This window comes from Artibeus jamaicensis, unplaced genomic scaffold, assembly GCF_021234435.1.
Source record: "Artibeus jamaicensis isolate MK-2021 breed Jamaican fruit bat unplaced genomic scaffold, CSHL_Jam_final contig_797, whole genome shotgun sequence".
Taxonomy (NCBI): Eukaryota; Metazoa; Chordata; class Mammalia; order Chiroptera; family Phyllostomidae; genus Artibeus; species Artibeus jamaicensis.
This window is the reverse complement of record NW_026521977.1, coordinates 28,233,585-28,250,354: the sequence shown is the minus strand read 5'-3', so window position 1 is coordinate 28,250,354 and position 16,770 is coordinate 28,233,585. Positions and strand designations below refer to the sequence as shown.

Genomic DNA, 16,770 nt, shown 5'->3' with positions numbered 1-16,770 from the left:
TTGGTGCCCTGTGGGCAGGCACAGGAAGCCTCCAGCAGAGCCCCTCCCTCCCACTCTGAAGCCCGTGAACACTGGAGGCTACATCCTGCAGGGCTGGGTGTAAACTGCTCGCTCCATCTTGCAGGGCTTTGGGTGACAAAACAAGAGGTAGTGGAAGCTTTGCTCCTGTCCCCATTTCATATGACACTGAAGTCCCCATGGCTTCACAAGAGCACATGGAGCTCCATCTGCCAGTGTGAGGCTCCAGGCCTGTGGGTGTGCTTGGCAACACAATGCAGGTGCAAAGAGCAGGGCCCTGGCTAGGGTGAGGCCAGCGGAGGGCATAGGTCAGTGTTACAGGGATGCCAACCAGCATGACAAGAGAAGAATGCCCATGTTAGTGGTGGTAAAGTCTACCCTGGGAAGAGACAGGGTAAAGCAGGGGGGCCAAATGCCAAGAAGCTGGGGCAACTGAAGAAAAGTGAGCAGGAGGCCTTGGGCAGACTCCAAGCGGTCAGAGTCCAGTATGAATTGGCTTTGGGGTCCTTAGCTGATTGGCCACAAGCTCCTCAGCCACTGGAGGGCGGGGGGCAGTCAGGAGAAAGTCCGGTGAGCCAGGTGGGGTACTCATGGGGCTCCACCTTCCCTCACCTTATACAAGGGCTGCACCAGCAGGAAGCGGCTTCCAGCCAATTCGGCACACATAACACCAACCGCCTGCACTCAATCTTTCCACACCCTCCCCCGGTTCCTCACCAGGGTCTTGGTCAAAGCCCTGTTACTGGCACAAGATGGTGACATTTGGTGTGCTGGGGGAGGGGGCAAGATGGAGCTTGAACAGTCAGCACAGATTCCAGACTGCAGCCCACTCCAACCCTTTTCCAGAAAGGAAGAACTGAAAGGTAGAGGGGGAGAGGTCCCTATGCCTAGCAGAGATAGAGGGTGGGGTCTCCCTGCTAATTTCGAGTCCAGTAGAACAGGCGGCCAGGCACCCTCAACCCCAAGGAGAGGCTTAAAATGTTGAGCGATTCAATCAGTGACCAAGGCTCCAGGACGGGCGTGTGCCCTGAGAGTATCATCAAGGCCATGTTCTACAGATGTCACCACCTGCTTGTAGGCAGCGGGGCCCCACCGAGAGGTCCAGGGGGGCAGCCACATGCCCCACCTCACCGCCCCCCCCCCGGGAGGCTCAGCGGGGGTCCTGTTCTATCAGTGCCAAGAAGCGGTGAGTGACCAGTCCTGTGGCCCTACCTGCTGGTGGCAGGGGATTGAGATGATCCTGCCTCCCTGCTGGAGAGTTGGGAGCTGACCCTGCCTTGGTACCACGAAGGAGGCGCGCTAAGTTCCCGGTGCCAGGGAATGACCCCCACGCGGTGCCAGTGCCAGAACGCTGGAGGATGACCCCCACGCGGAACCCACTCCAAGACAGCCCGCACCGCCGGTGCCCGGCGGAGACCTCCACTCCGTGTCAGCACTAAGTGGCCAAGAAATGCCTCCCGGTGTCAGGCACCGTATCCGCCCGGTGCCGTGGTGCCCTGCCCGCCGCTGCCCCGCTCACCTATGACCGAAGAGCCGCAGCCCCGGGAAGCGCCGCTTGCTGAGGCGCCGCGGCGTCTTGTCCGGCTCGGGACAGGTGTCGCGCTCGGAGCCGCTGGACGAGGCGGAGGCCGACTCGGAGTCGCTGCTCCGGGCCTCGGGGCTGCAGTCCCGCGGCTCCATCCGGCCCTAGCCCCGGCCGGCGGCGGGTCCCCGGGAGACGTCCATGCCGGGCCGGCGGCCGGGGCTCAACACGCCGGCTCCGCGCTGCCAGCCGCGGGCATGGCGCGCGCTCACACTGCCCGCCCCGCGCCGCGCGCCCCCGCGCCCCACACCCAGGTGCCGGGGAAGCGGCCGCCGCCGCTCCAGGAAGTGCCGCCAGCCGCGGCCGCAGGACCCCGCATAGCTGGCCGGGCAGCTGCCTGCCCGCCGCCGAACACGCCCCCTCGGTTGCGCGGCGGCACCCACCCGCGGCGCCCTCTGCTGGCCACCGGCCGCTCAACAACCCTCCTCGGCCCCTCTGAGGGGGCGGAGCCTAGGGCGGGACAATCGAGGTCCCGCCCCCAAACCTTCTGCTGGTCCGCCTAGATCCCACTGCATCTGCTCCCTGAGCCCACTCAGATATGTACAATATTTTCCTCCCCTTAACCCCCCTCCTTCAGCACCAGCCTACCCGATTGCTAGTGAACACCCATGAGGGCGGCTGTCACCTCATTCCCTCCCACAGCCACAAGGAATAGGTCCCTCTCTCGAACACCCAGTGACTGGCTCACAGCCACTCACACAATCTCCGCCCTTAACCCCTTGGCTCTCCCAAATCACACCCAAGGGAACGAAAGTCACAGTGCTTTCCACACACAGAACAAACACGCCTGACATACAATTACGTTCACTCACTACTCAAACTAACACTTCCAACCCCAGCTTCTGACACTCGGAAATGTATACCAGGACCAACATTACACCAAAGTGCCCCTCACACGCTCTAACAAAGAACATACACTTTTCTCATACAAACTCACCTTTCCACAGCTATTCACACTTGCTTCTAACCCTTCTGCACACTTCTAACAAATAGCATTTTTCCAAAAGTGTCAAACAAAACCTGCAGATCTCTTACACTATAGGAATCACCTGCACGCCTTTTACACACTCATAAAAACACATACATAAGGACCACATTCTTATTCACCAACATACACACCCATGCAGAACATGCACACCTTTCTCCTGTGCACAAACACCCCCAGGACAATGGTTACATGTTGCCACATCCCTCTTACACACACATCACCCACCGGAAATAGGCCTCTCAGATACACACACAGACACCCCAGATGGCAGGGGTTGTCCCTTCTAAAGATGAGGAAGCCCTGGCTGGGTAGCTCAGTTGGTTAGAACATTGTCACAGTGCACCAAGGCTGCAGTTTCGATCCTGGGTCAGGGGGTGCATGTAAGAATCAACCAATGAATGCACAAATAAGTGGAACAACAAATTGATGTTTCTCTCACGCTCTAAAATCCATTTTAAAACAAAGATGAGAAAAGCAATGGCAGCCAGAGCAGTCGCCTGGGGTGCCGCAGCATGAGTGCTGGAGAGCCAGCCACTAGGACAGCTCCGGTAGCCTCAGCAGGGCTGCCAAAGGGAGGCCAGGAAGCTGGAGAGTGTAGTCTTCCTCCTCCCAAACCCTGCCACCCTGATGCCCACAGCAGATGCCCGCTGTTTCTGTTCATGCTCCTGTCGGCAAAGCCACATCCTGTGTCACCTTCACTTCTACACTTTCCTCTGGGGGACCGGCTGCCCATTTTCCAGCCTTAGGCAGCCACATATAGACAATGCTGGGAGCAGTGACCTAGGGGAAAGCCTGCGGTTTTGAAAAATAGCCAGCACCCAGAAGCTTCGAACCTTCTTCCAGCTTCCTTAAAGTTTCCTGTGGGCCTGGAGGTCTGGACAGGGAGGTGGGATACCAGCCCTCCAGCTAGCCTCAGGTGCCAGGATGACAAGAGGACAGTGAAATCCCCAAGTGAGCCTCATGCTGTTCTCCTGGGGTTCATGCACCCCTTTGGAAAACTTTTTCACTGGTTCTGACACTCATTTCTGAGGGTGAAGACCAGAAACAGCTGAAGACCCCGCTGAGTGTGCACAACACCTTATAGCAACGACTGCCTTATTCCCATGGGGACTTCTCTTCCCAGACCCCCCTGCTGTGAGTGCCTTCAACACTTAGCCTCCTGAGAACTTAGCCCTCCACCACACTGCCCCCAGCAATTCAGACATCAGAGTTCCCTTCATCCTGCTGAGAATCCCCTTGCTTTTCCTGAACGTCTGCAGCGCTTCCGGACGATGGGTGGGGTAGTAACCCCACTTCTGCCACAGGCCCCATCCCAGATAAAAGACTCATAGAGGCCTGGAGGTGCCCATTCCCCGGGGCCACCCTGAGTACCTACTGTGTCTGGGGGGTCTCGGCTGGGATCTGTGGCACATCCCAGGAGCGGTAGCGCCACATCTGCCTCAGTGCCCCCGGCCTTTCCCCTTCTTCTGTCCCCAGCGCCTCCGCGGGGCCCAGAGCTGTGGCCTCATCGCAGCCTCCCGGGGTACTGTGGCCAGCCCCCAGTACGCTCATCCTGCCGGCGACTCTCTTCCTCTTTTGGCACTTCCTGACCGGGGGCCCTGCGAGAGGCCAGCTGACTGCCCCAGCAGAGGACCAGGGACCTCGCAGGCGCCTTCCGTTGGCTGGGGTAGGAAGCCAGCTGGAAGAGGAGCCACGCGGGAAAGCAAGAGGCAGGTGAGGACAAGCCCAGCCCGGCAGCCAGGAGACAGCCCCAAGAATCGGAGGCTGCTAGGCAGCCTCCAGACCTGCCCAGGCTGGAATTTGAACCTCAGCCTCAGGCTGGCCTTCCTCTCCACCTCACCTCTTGGATTTTCACCTCTTAGTCCTGCTGAGGTCTCCTGCTTCATCACAACTATCGGGTGTGCTCAGCACACACACAGCCCTCTCCTTCACACCTCTGTGAGTAGCACAGCATCCAACAGGGGCCAGGCACACGGGACAGGGGCAGAGCAGAAAGAGGAACCAGAATGGAGCTGGAAGGTGTGGGCACATCATGTTTCTGCCACTTACCAGCTGTGCGACCTGGGTCAGGTCAGCTCAGGACCTTTCTGAGTCCACCTTAAACCTTCCTGGAATAAGGTAGGAAGTAAACAGATAAACCTGTGAATACATGTGTCAGCGAGCTTTTCTGAAGCCTCAGTTTTCACATCTGTAAAATGGAAGGCGGGCGAGAGTAATAACTGAACTCATGGTATTTGATGAGGTTTAAATAAGAGGTGAAAGGGTTTATAAAGTGAATTCATTCTATAACTATTCATGGAGTGCCTTCTACGCACCACACACCGTGTTAGACTACTTGACAGTGAGCACAGAAGCAGGGCTGTAACTAACAGAGCTTAGGTTCTAGTGGAAGACATCTAGGAAACGAATAATATATAAAATAATGCCGGGTAATGGGATGTGCTATAGAGAACAAATGAGGCCAAAACGAAGGTGGAGGAGAACGAGGGCATGGGGGTGGTGCCACTTCGCTAGGGGGACTGGGAAAGTGTCTCTGAGGAGGTGACCTTGAGAACAGACCTGAGTGAATCAAGAGCAAATGACGTAACCGCCCAGGAGCACAGAATTCGAGGTCCTGGGGAAGGAATGGACTTGATGTGTTTGCAAAGAGGCCTCACTGTGCTGGACTCCGGGGCCATCGGAAGGTTTAATAAATACATGGTAAGGCACACACCTACCCTTTGTTATTAGGGTTGTTTCTGGGTTGGAAGTCGTACCTTCTTCCAGCACTCTTGAATCACACCGCTCTATAATTAGGGGTGTTTTTTTGGTAGATCTGTATGTGTTTGCCACCCCAGGAAGGCTGTGGATTTCTGGAGGACAGACATGGCGTCAGTTCAGTTGAACAAACGTTTGTGCTGTGGCACGTGCAGCGTGGGTGGGCACGAGACGCCATCCCACCCCTCGGAAACCTCCGTCTGGCGCTGTAATCGCCTTGTGTCCCTCGTGACTGGGATGTAATAGTTCTCAGCAAATATATGTTTATTCAAATTAGGCTATGCCATGAATAATTAGTCCTCAGGAATGATAGAACAATAGCTATATTTCTTGGACACTTCTGCACCAGAAACTTCTGGGTCTTTATAAAGGGCTCTAAGAGACAGATCCTGTATTTTCCTTTTACATCTGGGGACACTGAGGTACAGACTGTTAAGCTCGTTTTTCCAAGGTCACCCAATTGATAACTGGTAGAAATAAGAATCTGTGCCCTTCAGTAAGACATTCAGTTGCCCCTCTAGGGTTGGGGACATGGCCAAATGATGCCTTTGAGGCTCAGCACCCGCTTTTCCTGCAGCCTTCCCTTCCAGCCCATCATCTATCTCTGAATCCCTCGGGGCGGGACCTGTATGCTGTGGCCCATCAGAAACTCTGCCAGCCAGGCTGAGGACTATTCTAGAAGACTGTTGCAGGGGCCTATGCCCTCTCCCAGGGATTCTGCAAGTAGCTCGAGCAGTTAAACAGAGGAAATGGGGCTGGGTTTGTTTTCCAGCTGCAGCTTCTGGCAGCTCTGGAGCAAGCAGCAGAGAGCAGGAAATGCGGCTCCTGGAGGGGAAGTGGGCGGCTGGAGGCTCTGCGCGGCAGAGTGGTCCTCCCAACTACTGCGGGACCAGGGTCCTCTTGGGCTTGTCCTCCTGGAAGCTGTCGGTACTTCCCGGGTTGGGGCAAGGGCAAGGCTAGAAGGGACAGGTGCACAGGGCTGGGGAAGATGCCCTTGGCAGTTCCTAGGATAACATGTGCCAGCACTGGGGAGCTGGGGACCCCTCAGAATCCACCCAGATACACACAGGAAGAAGAATCTAGGTGAGAAAATTATTCTGGGCTTTGCTGAGGCCCCAGAGGGTGAGGTGTTCTACTTTCTGCGGCCTGGATGATGAAGTGGGAGCTGGGGAAAAGAAATGTACCAGGGCACCAAACACTCACACCACGATCTGGACAGCCTCTGCTCTCAAAACCAGCCAAGCTGGCCTCCTTGGCCTGACCTTCACTGCTCCTTATGTTCTGGTTCCTTCCTTTTTTGCCTCTTTGTCCAGGCTTTCCCTGCGGAAAGATATTTTCTTTCACTCACACCAGGCTGGTGCCCACGTCACAGTAGGTGCTCGGTTATCATTTCTTCCCTCTTTTTTCACAGTTCCTTTAACATGCGCCCTCGCCCCTGCGATGGCATTCTGCCTCTGCTGCTTCCTCGTCCTGCCGGCTCCTAACGTCTGACCAGCCAAAACCTCCATCCTTCAAAACCCCAGCCCAAGGAGCAAAAGTGGGACGGTGAAGAGAGGCCCAGACCAGGGCCCATTGGTTCGACCTCCAGCCCTTCCCTTGTGCCTGGGCAGGTCACTGAACATCTCGGGGCTGGACGATGAACCAGACGATTTTAAAGGTCTCGTCTAGCTCTGGCAGTTTTATTTGAATCAGCTTCCTTGATTTCTAGGTTTTCACTCATTTGTCTGCGTGACAGTATTTTATAAATACTCACTAAGAGTCAGATGTGCTCCAGAGCCAGCAGTCCCACCCGCTGATTCATCCCTGACACTCACGTTCATTCTTGGCACCTTGTGTCAGGCGACCTTTTGTGCACATTAATCTTATCTCCTTACATGATTCCCGAATTCTGATTCTGTGTCGCTCCCAGCTCTGCACTGGGGGCAAGTGTATGCTTAGTAACTTCCTATGGAAGTTGAAACAAGCTGAACATAGGTGCCTGACAAGCTGAGCAGAGGAGGGCAACTGGCTTCCTATTGACATGAGTGGCTGCGAGAGGGGGAGACATGGGGGAGTTTTTGAGCCTAAGTCCCTTCCCAGAAGCTAAGCCTGTGATCCTGGTACCTGCTGAAGCCCTTGGAAGCAACCCAAGAGCCCCAGCTGATTGCCAGCCCTGCCCAGGTGCTGGGCCTCTGGCACCCCCCCCCCCCCCCCCCCCCCCGCCCAACACAGGAGACAGAGGTCCCTGAGTTGGACTGCAGGTGCCACTAGCTAGAGACTGAAGGAAATTTGATTAGGCTCCTTCTGCATAGCCTCATTAAAGTCAAGAGCAAGGAGGAAATCTGGAGGAGGAGGGGCTTGAGACCCTCTCCCGCTGGGGCAAGAGAGCTGCGAGAGCTCGGCAGTCAGAAGTGGACCTTCAATCACAGCAATCTCTCCTGGAAACTGTCCTTTGGCACTTCTCAGGTCCCCTGGTTGGAGGTGAGGAGTCTGAGGGGCTACCCCCTTACTCTGGGTCAGCCGGGTGTGCCCCAAAGAGCCTCCGTCTGACCCCGTGCTGGTCTGTAGCGCCAAGCCCCCGCTGCCCACCCTCCAAACCCTGCCCCGGTGCAGTTCCTGAACCCCGAAGCAAGCAGAACCACCTGTCAGCTGCTGCGCCCCCTGTCTTAGTACCCCTCCCAAGAGTATGTGCACTTAGTACAGAGCCAGAAGAAAAGATCCTTGAGACTCCAGATTTTTAAAAGTAAAAAGGGTTGTGGAGTGAAACCCACCTGAGTTTGGATCCTGGCTGTACTGGCTAGTGGCTGTGTGACCTTGGCAAATTGCTTGACTTCTCTGAGGCTCAGTTTCTCACTTGTAACAGGCTGCCCAAGGGCCCTCAAATCCCCACCTACTCTATGCACGCTGCTTAGTTTTTCTTCCCCAAACATCTGTAGCTCCAGAGCATCCGTAGGTCAGGCACAGTGGAGCCCAGCAGAAGCCGTATTTAGTTCCAGTGCCTTCCCTCTACCCACCCCTTTGGGTGTTTTTGAAGAGAGGTCTTCCCCAGACTGTGCTAACCCATGTCCTTGGGACCTGGACTCCTGAGTGGCTTCTCTGAATGCTCTGCTCTGAAACTGCACCGAGGCAAAAGCAAAGCTCCAAGCCAGGCTCCCTGGTGCCTGGCCCAGGGCCCTGTTCTCAGCAGCACACCCAAAAACCTGTTCAAATGCCGTTAGTCCTCCCAGCCGCCCTCGAAATGCCCACATGGTTTGTGCCTGCTCTCCTGTGGGTGGTGGGGAGCATGGGATGCTGGGGGTGGGGGGCCAGTCCCAAGCGCCCTGTGTCAAAATAGGCCGGGATAACATCCTCTCCCTGGGATCCTAATCCCTCGCTGCTTCCTTCAGGACGAGGCTGGCCCCACTTCCGGGCACTGCCCTGTGTGGCCTTTGACTCACTTGTCAGCAAGAACCTCGGGTCCCTGCGGGGAAGGAGTTCCAGGCGGAGCCTGGGCCCCGCCCTTCCCAAAGAAAGGAAAATAGATAGACCCCCAGCTTCCGGCTTCCTCTGGCCTTGGGGCCCCCCTCCTCCTCTCCATCTCAGCTCTCTGCCCCCGGTTTTTGCATTTTTAATTCAGGACAGAATGTGATCTCTTGCAGCTCCTTGCTTTATCCTGTTGCTATTTAAATTACAAATCGGCCCCATCTCCCTGTCACTCTTGGGTTATTTTTAGCTCCTGGTAAATAGCAGCAGGGAGAGTTGGATCAGGTGCCCCTCCCTGGAGGAGTTGCGTGCCCGCTGCCAAGTGCCTGCAGCAGGGGGCACTCTCCCCTGCCAGGTGTCTCCCTCAGCTGCTTCCCCCCAGCTCCTCTGTGGGGGTGGAGGGGACAGGGAGGACGGCAGGCAGAGGCATGCACACAGGCTCAGTCCCTGCCGTGAGCCTCCATTGAGCTCTGCCACCCCCAGGTCTCACCATCACCCATCGCTCAGGGCCAAACTCCTTCAGGGGCCTTGCTGGACCCAGACCCACAAGGAGGTCCACCATGGGGCTGGGGTGCAAAAGATCTTCTAACTTGAGTCTGAGCTGGGCTATGAGTCAGGAATTTTGCATCACTTATCTTGCTGATCTCCCCAGCCACCCTTTTGTGTGGGTATTAGTGTCCCCGTTTTCCATTTGAGGAAACAGGGTCAGGGGTGAAAGTGGCTTATCCAGCTAGGAAGGGGCAGGGCTGGAATTTGAACCCAGGTCTCTCTGACCCTGAAGCCTGCAAGCCCGTGTACTGACTGCACTGCCTCTCTCGGTAGAATGCAGGTGCCATTTGCCCACTGCCCAGGTGGATTCCCAATGCCAATGTCAGCTGTCTTTCCCCTGGGCTTATCGCGCCCCATCTACTGGCTCAGGGGTCGGCAAACTCTGCCTCGTGGCCATGTGCGGTCTGCTGCCTGTTTTTGTAGGGATGTGAGCTAAAAATGGTTTTACAATTTCAAATGGTTGGAAAAAAAGCAAAAGAATAATATTTGTGACAGTGGCAATGATATGAAATTTAAAGTTCAGTGTCTATAAATAAAGTTTTGCTGGAACCCCGCCATGCTCCTTCGTTTACATGTCGTCCCTAGCTGCGTCTGTGCTACAGTGGCAGAGCAGAGTGACAGAGGGTGTGTCACCTGCAAGCCTAGACTACTTATTGTCTGGCCCCGTGACGAACCTACTTTTGTCAAGGGAAGGGACTGTGCCTCGAACTTCCGTGCCATACAGTGTGTGGGGCCCAGGCCTAGAACTCCAGACAGAGGTGCTGGTTTTCCTTCAAGGCCCTGCTGGGGCCAGGGCCACATCCAGCACAGGGAGGCCCCCTGCCAGCCACACCCCAGACCCCAGGGGTTTGGCTTCTTCACAGGGGAAACCGGTGGTTTCCAAATCTGCCTGATTATCAGAATTACCCAGGAGAGGTCGTTAAAGTTGAGATGCCCAGGCCCAGCCCTGGACCACCTATATCGGGATCTGCAGGGATGGGGCTTCAGAAATTATTTGAAAAGACATCCCCCAGGTGATCCGGTTAGGGAACCGCTGGGCCGAGCTCCAGAGACCCGAGCGCTGCATCCTGACTGGGCCTTTCGGGCCAAACCCCGTGTCCCTTGAGCCCCTCTGGCTTTTTCCAGGCTGGACACCACTCTCCAGTGGTCTCTTGAGCCCGACCTTGATACTTGAGAGCTTCTTCGAGTGTGTGGGACATACCTTTCCTCACACCCAGACGCAGATGGAGAATGTCCACCCTTGTTCCCCTCCCGCTGCAAGAGTTCCTACTGGCACCAACCTGCCATCTCTGCACTCACATAAAGCAGCTGTCAGGCTTGGGGGTGAAGGGAACTTATTTTCCAGAAACTCCCCACATTCCTAAAAGCTTCTACTGTCCTGCTGACAAGCTCGTTCTCACCTATGTCAGAGGCAGCCAGGCCTCCATCCTGCTTCTGCGTCCAACCCTCGCCCTCAGATTTTTTTGCCCCCGCATTTCAGTCCCTTTTCTCTCTGTGAAGGGCTTTCAGCTGCTTTTCTTAGCAACTCACAGCGGGGTGGGAGGTTCAGCTGAGAGGCAGAGCTGCTTGGAACTGTGGCAAGCGGAGGATGTGAAGAGGGCCACCTCGGGCCTGAGCTCTTGCCAGCCCGAGGCTGCCTGAGCAAGGAGAGCTTGCAGTGGTCATCAGCCCACTCAGAGCTGCAGCCTGCAGGCGGCAGGGAGGGCTCGGCCAGATAGCACAGCTTGTTCCCTGGGTCTGGAAAGGTTTTGGAGGGCCCAGGGCTGCTGCCTCCTTCACAGAGTTTCTTCTGCCCCCGCCCCGGGGGTCTCTCTCCTTGCCTTGCTGCCTTGTCCGGCTCTGGTCCTAAGCCTGGGCTCCTGGGCTCCTGGCCTAACCCTGGTGTGAGGAGGAGCCTCTCCTGATTGGCCCCGGTGCTGGCCGGAGCCCGTCCTGGTGCTATCTTCTGCAGGCCTCACGCAGGCGATTCTCAGGTCTCTGGATGCCTTCGCAGCCAGACACGAGCCACAGCTTGGTCACCCTCTGTCCTTAGTGGCTAGAGGCTCCAATTTGGGCCGTGGAGGGACCTCCATTCAGGGACCAGCCTGGGATAGTCCCAGTTCTTGCAGCTGCTTCCGTGTGTGTGTGTGTGTGTGTGTGTGTGTGTGTGTGTGTGTGTAGCCTCTTCCCTCATGGCTTTTTATTTATTTATTTATTTATTTGCTCCTCATCCTTTAAGGCTTTACCCCACTCTGGCCTCCTTTCCAGCTTTAGATACTGTTTGTCCCTGACCCACAGCCAAGGAAAAAAAAAAAACTGAGGTCCCCCTGTATGTTACAGGTGAAGACCTGAGGTCCAGAGAGATATTGTCTAGCTTGAGCACACACGGTATGTCCCTGGCAGAAATGAGAATTCAAGCCAGGTCTCCTGATTCCCAGGCTAATATTTCCTCCAGGAGTCTACATTCTTTGCTCCACCTCCCATCAGTCAGTCACCTGTGCACTCTCTCCTCCCCCAGGGGACTGTCAGAGGCTCTTCTATCTGCAGCCAGAAGGCTAGGGACAGATCATGCCCCCCTCCCTGCGCGGTGCTCTGGGAGAACTTAGTAAAGGAGCTCAGTGCAACCTCTGATTCCTTAGGTACGCCCCAAAGTGATGGCAGGGCCCACGGAAACCTATCCTATTTCCCATTTATTCTGAGCATCTTGCTTTGTGATGGGGAAGCGCCCTCCCCTTCCTCCCCATCTTCCCCCAAGTAATGGAGGCCTGATGACTTCAGAGCCATTAAGAACATAAAGGCCCTTGGAGCCTCAGGGCTGGGCTGGTTTTATGAAACACCTTCCCAGAAGTCCCGGGGAGAAGCAGGCAGCCTCGGACACTCCCCGAGTCCTTGTGGTTGTAAACAGGAGAACTATCCTCTCTAACCAGGCTGATGGCGTCAAGGACTGCAGATGTCTCCTTGTCCCTGCTGGACCCTCCAGAGGAGGTCACTCTGGGCCAGGAGCTTTACTGGGGCAGCAAGTCCAAGCTGAGGTTGGGGTCCGAGAGAGGAGGGCGAGGTAAGGGCTGCTTCCACAGACGCCCTGTCTATGGAACAAACTTACCTACACTCGTGTGAGGGACGGCCCTCCCTCAACCCCTCCCAGGTCATAAAAGTGATTTCTGGGCCCATCCTGGCTGATTTCTCTAGGGAACCCCTCAGGCAGAGGTGGCAGGACCAGGGAATCTTTCACAGGCAGAAGACCATTTAATTAAGATGATGTCCTAGGGTTGGGGGCTCGAGGTTCAGTCTGCCACGTTGGATGCCAGTGAGGGGCTGCTGGGGCCCAGACGCCCAGGGGTGTTCCTTTTCCATATCTAGGCAGCAGGGTCTTAGCCGGAGGCAGGGAGCGACTCAGTCACTCCCAAAGCCAGCACCTAGCCCAGGGTCGGCCCCCAGGAAAGCTCCAGTGAGGCCTGTTGAATGAATCGGGGGCCCCTCTTTCTCCCAGAAGGAGGGCCAGGGAGCCGCCCCAGCTCGCCCCAGCAGACGACCGTTTGTAATGCTCATGTCGTGGTTGGTGTCACTGCCAGGTAGAGCGCCTGGCACGAAGCTGGCACCACTAATTCCGTATTCAGTGAATGGGGCTTGCACGGTTCATGCAGAGCAGGGGTCCCAGAAGCCCCCTCTCGGCCTCTGCACACGGAGGGCAGAGCCCCCCTCCGTGGTAATTTCTCAGCCCTAGGCGTCAGGCGAACGCCGACTGAAACGGGGAGGGGGGGTCCTGGGCGCCGCGCTCCCCTGCCCCCTCTTACCTGTAAGACACTTGCTTTTGCAGGTGCATCTGGCGGAACCGCTCCTCCACCGGTGCCCCGGAGGCCGCGCCCCGGGGTCCCTCGGGCCACAGCTGCGAGACCTCGGCTTCCTCCCCCCGCCGGCAGCGTCGCCGCACCACCTCCTCCTCCGCCGCCCGGCCGCCGCCAGCCCCGTCCCCGCCGGGCCCTCCGCCGCCCGGGCCCTCGGCCATCCTGCGGCTGCCCGCTCCCCGCGGCTCCTGCGGCCGTTCGGGGTCCCCGCTAAAGTTCGTCTCCCTTTCTTCTGGGCCCAGGGAAGCGAACGAGGAGGGAGGGGAGCGCGGGTCCCTCGCGTCCCTCCCGACGCCGGGGCTCCGACGACAACGCGAGCAGCGAGATGCTCGGCGCTGGGCCTGGGAAAGGCGGCGGGGGTCCTCCCGCGCCCGGAGCGGGGGTCCTCGGTGGGTGTCGGGGTGCCGCGCGGTGCGCTCTGGGGCGCCCCCCGGACGGCTGGAGCCGGAGCGGGAGCGGGAGCCGGAGCTCAGCGGGAGCCGGGCGACGAGATCGCTCCTGCAGCGGCCGCCTCTGCCAGGCACCGGAGTGTCACCTTAGAGACACCCGCAGGCCCGCGGGGTCCGGGGGCGGGGAGGGCGCTGCCCCGCCCAGCCCGCCCGGCTCCGGGCAGGGAAGGAGCGAGCCCGGCCCAGCCCGCGGTGGGTACGAACACCGCCCCGGGCGCGAGGCTGGGGGTGAGGGCGCCCGCCAGAGCCCCCCCGCCCCCCGCCGCCCCTGGTTTTCTGCTGCTCGGCAGCTGCCAATCGCCTCCCGCCCGTCGCTCAGCCTCTGTGATGCCCACCCCCCACCCCCCACCCTCGTCCCGCGCTTTCCGGCCTCGGCCGTCCCGGCGGCCCGCAGGTGGAGGGGCGCGGGGGTGGTGACAGGAGAGGGCTTTAACCCCGTCTGCGCCATCGGAATTCAGAGGCCCAGTTCGATGTGGGGAAGGGGCAAAGGAAGGGGGAGCCTGCTCAGGGATGCCTTGCACTTGGAGATGGACCCGATCGCCTGTAATACCGTCTTTAGGCCTAGAGTTCGGTGGGGTGGGAGTGGGGGTGGGGTGGTGAGCGACCAGACCCTGGAGCCCCATACCTTCTCAAGGCCTGGCTGCCTCCTCCTCCTGCCCTGCTGAGGCTTCTGGGCCGGGGTCTCTCTCAGACGGTTGAATCAACCTCCTGGGGCACGCAAGAAGCTGAGGAGAGTCTGTCTTGGACTCCCTGCTTTTCTTGCACCTCCAAACCCCATGGTTCCTCCTCTTGTCCTTGGCATGTTCATCACCTGAACCTTACACCTGAACCACGCTGGGGTTCTGGTTGACTTCTCAGACTAAGGTCTCCTCCTCAGGGCCCCAGACTCCTCTTTCTGAAGCTGACCTTTGACTGTGGCATCTGCTCTCCCCCTGCAGTACTCAATGGCTCCCCCTTGCCTGTCCTTCAGTCCTGCATTCAAGGCCTTGATCTCCCCACGGCTGATCTCCCCACAGATCTCTGCTTCCACCCATTTCCTTCACTCCTCTGTGCTCCTTCTTCTGGGAACTGTCATCAGGCCTGTGTGGCATTGTCCAGGCTATCTGCTCCACCTGATATCTCCATCTCCTTCTACCAATGTACTTCATATTCTGAGGCTCTGCTCAGACACCTACTTCTCTTCCAGGAGGCCCCCCTGAATGGCTGGTTGTATTGGGAAGGCTGTCTCCTTCCTCCCAGCCCTCACTGCCCTCTGGTCTGGCCTAGACTGTGTCTTCTCTTTCCCCATTGACCGTGAACCCAGGAAGGTGGGAGGGACCAGACTGGCAGGGGCAGAGAATGGGCTGCACGCAGGGACAGGTGCGCTGTTCCAGGCTCCTCCTGCTCTCAGTTCCTCTGCGGTGGCTGCCCCACTCCGCGCCGCTGCCTGGAGTCCGTGCCCCTCTCTGTTCCGCCCACGGGAATTCTGTCTATCATCGAGGCCCATCTCAGGGGCCACATCTCCCGTGAACCCCTCCCTGATGCTCTACTACAGATGCTGCCTCCCTCCTTCAGCCGCTGACGATTTATTTCCTGGGCCTCTCTCTGGGCAGCCCCCTCATACTCTAGCAATAGCTAACATATCATTTGATTCTCACCCCCAGTATGGTGGTAGATGTTATCTCTTCCTCCATGTTACAGATGAGAACACTGGGATGTCATTCAAGTGATTTATTTGCTCAAGGTGGCTCAGGCAGTGAGTGGTGGAGCCAGGATTTAAAGCCAGGTCTTCTGGCCCAGAACTCATGCCCTTTTCCACTTCCCTGTGCTGGCTGCTATACAGTAGCAGCCTTGAATTTGCCTGTTTCCCTCATCTGAAGCTCCCAAAGGGCAGGAGGGGGCCTGCTTCAGCTCTGCCTCTCACCTCCCTCCTCCCCCACACCCCAGCAATCCCATTCATTGCGGATGAATGGGATAAGAGGAATTGCATGAACCTTCTTGGCCATGGGGAAAGCTTCTTCCTAAAGCCAAGTTCTAAAGAAGGTGGGGCAGGGCACTGTAGTGTCCTGCCTTCCAGTTGTTGCCCTTGGAATTGCCCTGGGGATTGCTAATTTTCAATCAGCCAGGCCCAAGATAGCCTCCTACACCGTGAGTGATGGCAGTGCTGGCTGAGTTTGACGTTCCCTCGCCAGCTGCCTAGCTGCTGGGTTTCCAGGTTGGTGTTTTGTTCAGCTCTTTCCTGCTGAGCTCTCCCCACTCAGTCCTTTTAAAAGCGAAGCTGCCCCCCTCTGTCTTCACACCTCCCCCATTTAGGACCAGATGCTAACTGCGTTATTTTTTTTTTAGCTACTGCACCGCCCTCTTCCCAAGAATCCCAGGGACGAATGAAGGCCCCTCCCCTGAGCAGCCTGACCACCTTCTGCAGCCTCCCCCAGCTGCAGCTTGCTCCAGAGAACCTCTCCAGCCCATTGTCTCTGTGCTCAAAAATAATAGCTAATGGCATTTGCGTGTTTGCTGCAACACTGACCTTGTGCTGAGAGCTTTACGTGCAAGCATTCAGTTACCCGTCGTGGCAGTGTTATGAGGGTGGGCACTATTTTCCAGGCGAGGACACTGAGGCTTCACAAGGTCAGGTAACTAGCCAAAGTCATATGCCAAAGGGCAGTACAGACATCAGGGCTCATCACCGCCTGTCGCCCCACCTCCCCGTGACCCAAGGGGCACCTTTTACCAACATCAGATAGGCCAGTTTGGCCTCTGGAATTGGAACCTTGCCCTGGCCCATCCCAGCTCCAGACCTTGCCCACAGCTAGTCTCCCGGCTTCCAGAGCTTCTGGTTTCCAGGTGTAACAAAGGGTTTGTTGTGGCAATCTGAGCAGAATGAATGTCACTGTGAAAGCCATCACAGGTGTGACAAAGCTGACTGCCAGGGCTGACAATAGAGTGAGGAGGCTGTAGCTCTATTACTGTGGATGCACTGGGGACATTGCCCTTCAATGGCAGTGACACACAGCCCTGAGGAGATGGAGTGTAACAAGGCAGTTTGTGTGAGTGGGCTGACCTTGCATAAGGCGGGGAAGGCTGCCTCGGATGGACCCGCAGAAGGTGCGGATCGCAGATGAGCGCACTGACCCACTCACCAAATTTCGGGCTCTCTGGAATAGTTGCATAAGGAAGACCCCA

At 57.3% G+C, this 16,770-nt stretch overlaps 1 protein-coding gene across 3 annotated transcripts in view; it reads right to left on the bottom strand.

Annotated features, from left to right (window-relative positions):
• DGKZ (diacylglycerol kinase zeta) overlaps nucleotides 1–4,139 on the bottom strand; it is a 31,483-nt gene extending 27,344 nt beyond the window's left edge. For 2 of the 3 annotated variants that reach the window (XM_037166071.2, XM_037166072.2), the window contains exon 1: nucleotides 1,538–1,801. In XM_037166071.2, the coding sequence (XP_037021966.2) occupies nucleotides 1,538–1,698 (161 nt within the window). In that variant the 5' untranslated portion in view covers nucleotides 1,699–1,801. Of the gene's footprint in view, nucleotides 1–1,537; nucleotides 1,802–3,963 lie in introns of those variants that run through there. The other variant, XM_037166073.2, reaches the window with a different exon arrangement.
• Between the last annotated feature and the right edge of the window lie 12,631 nt (nucleotides 4,140–16,770).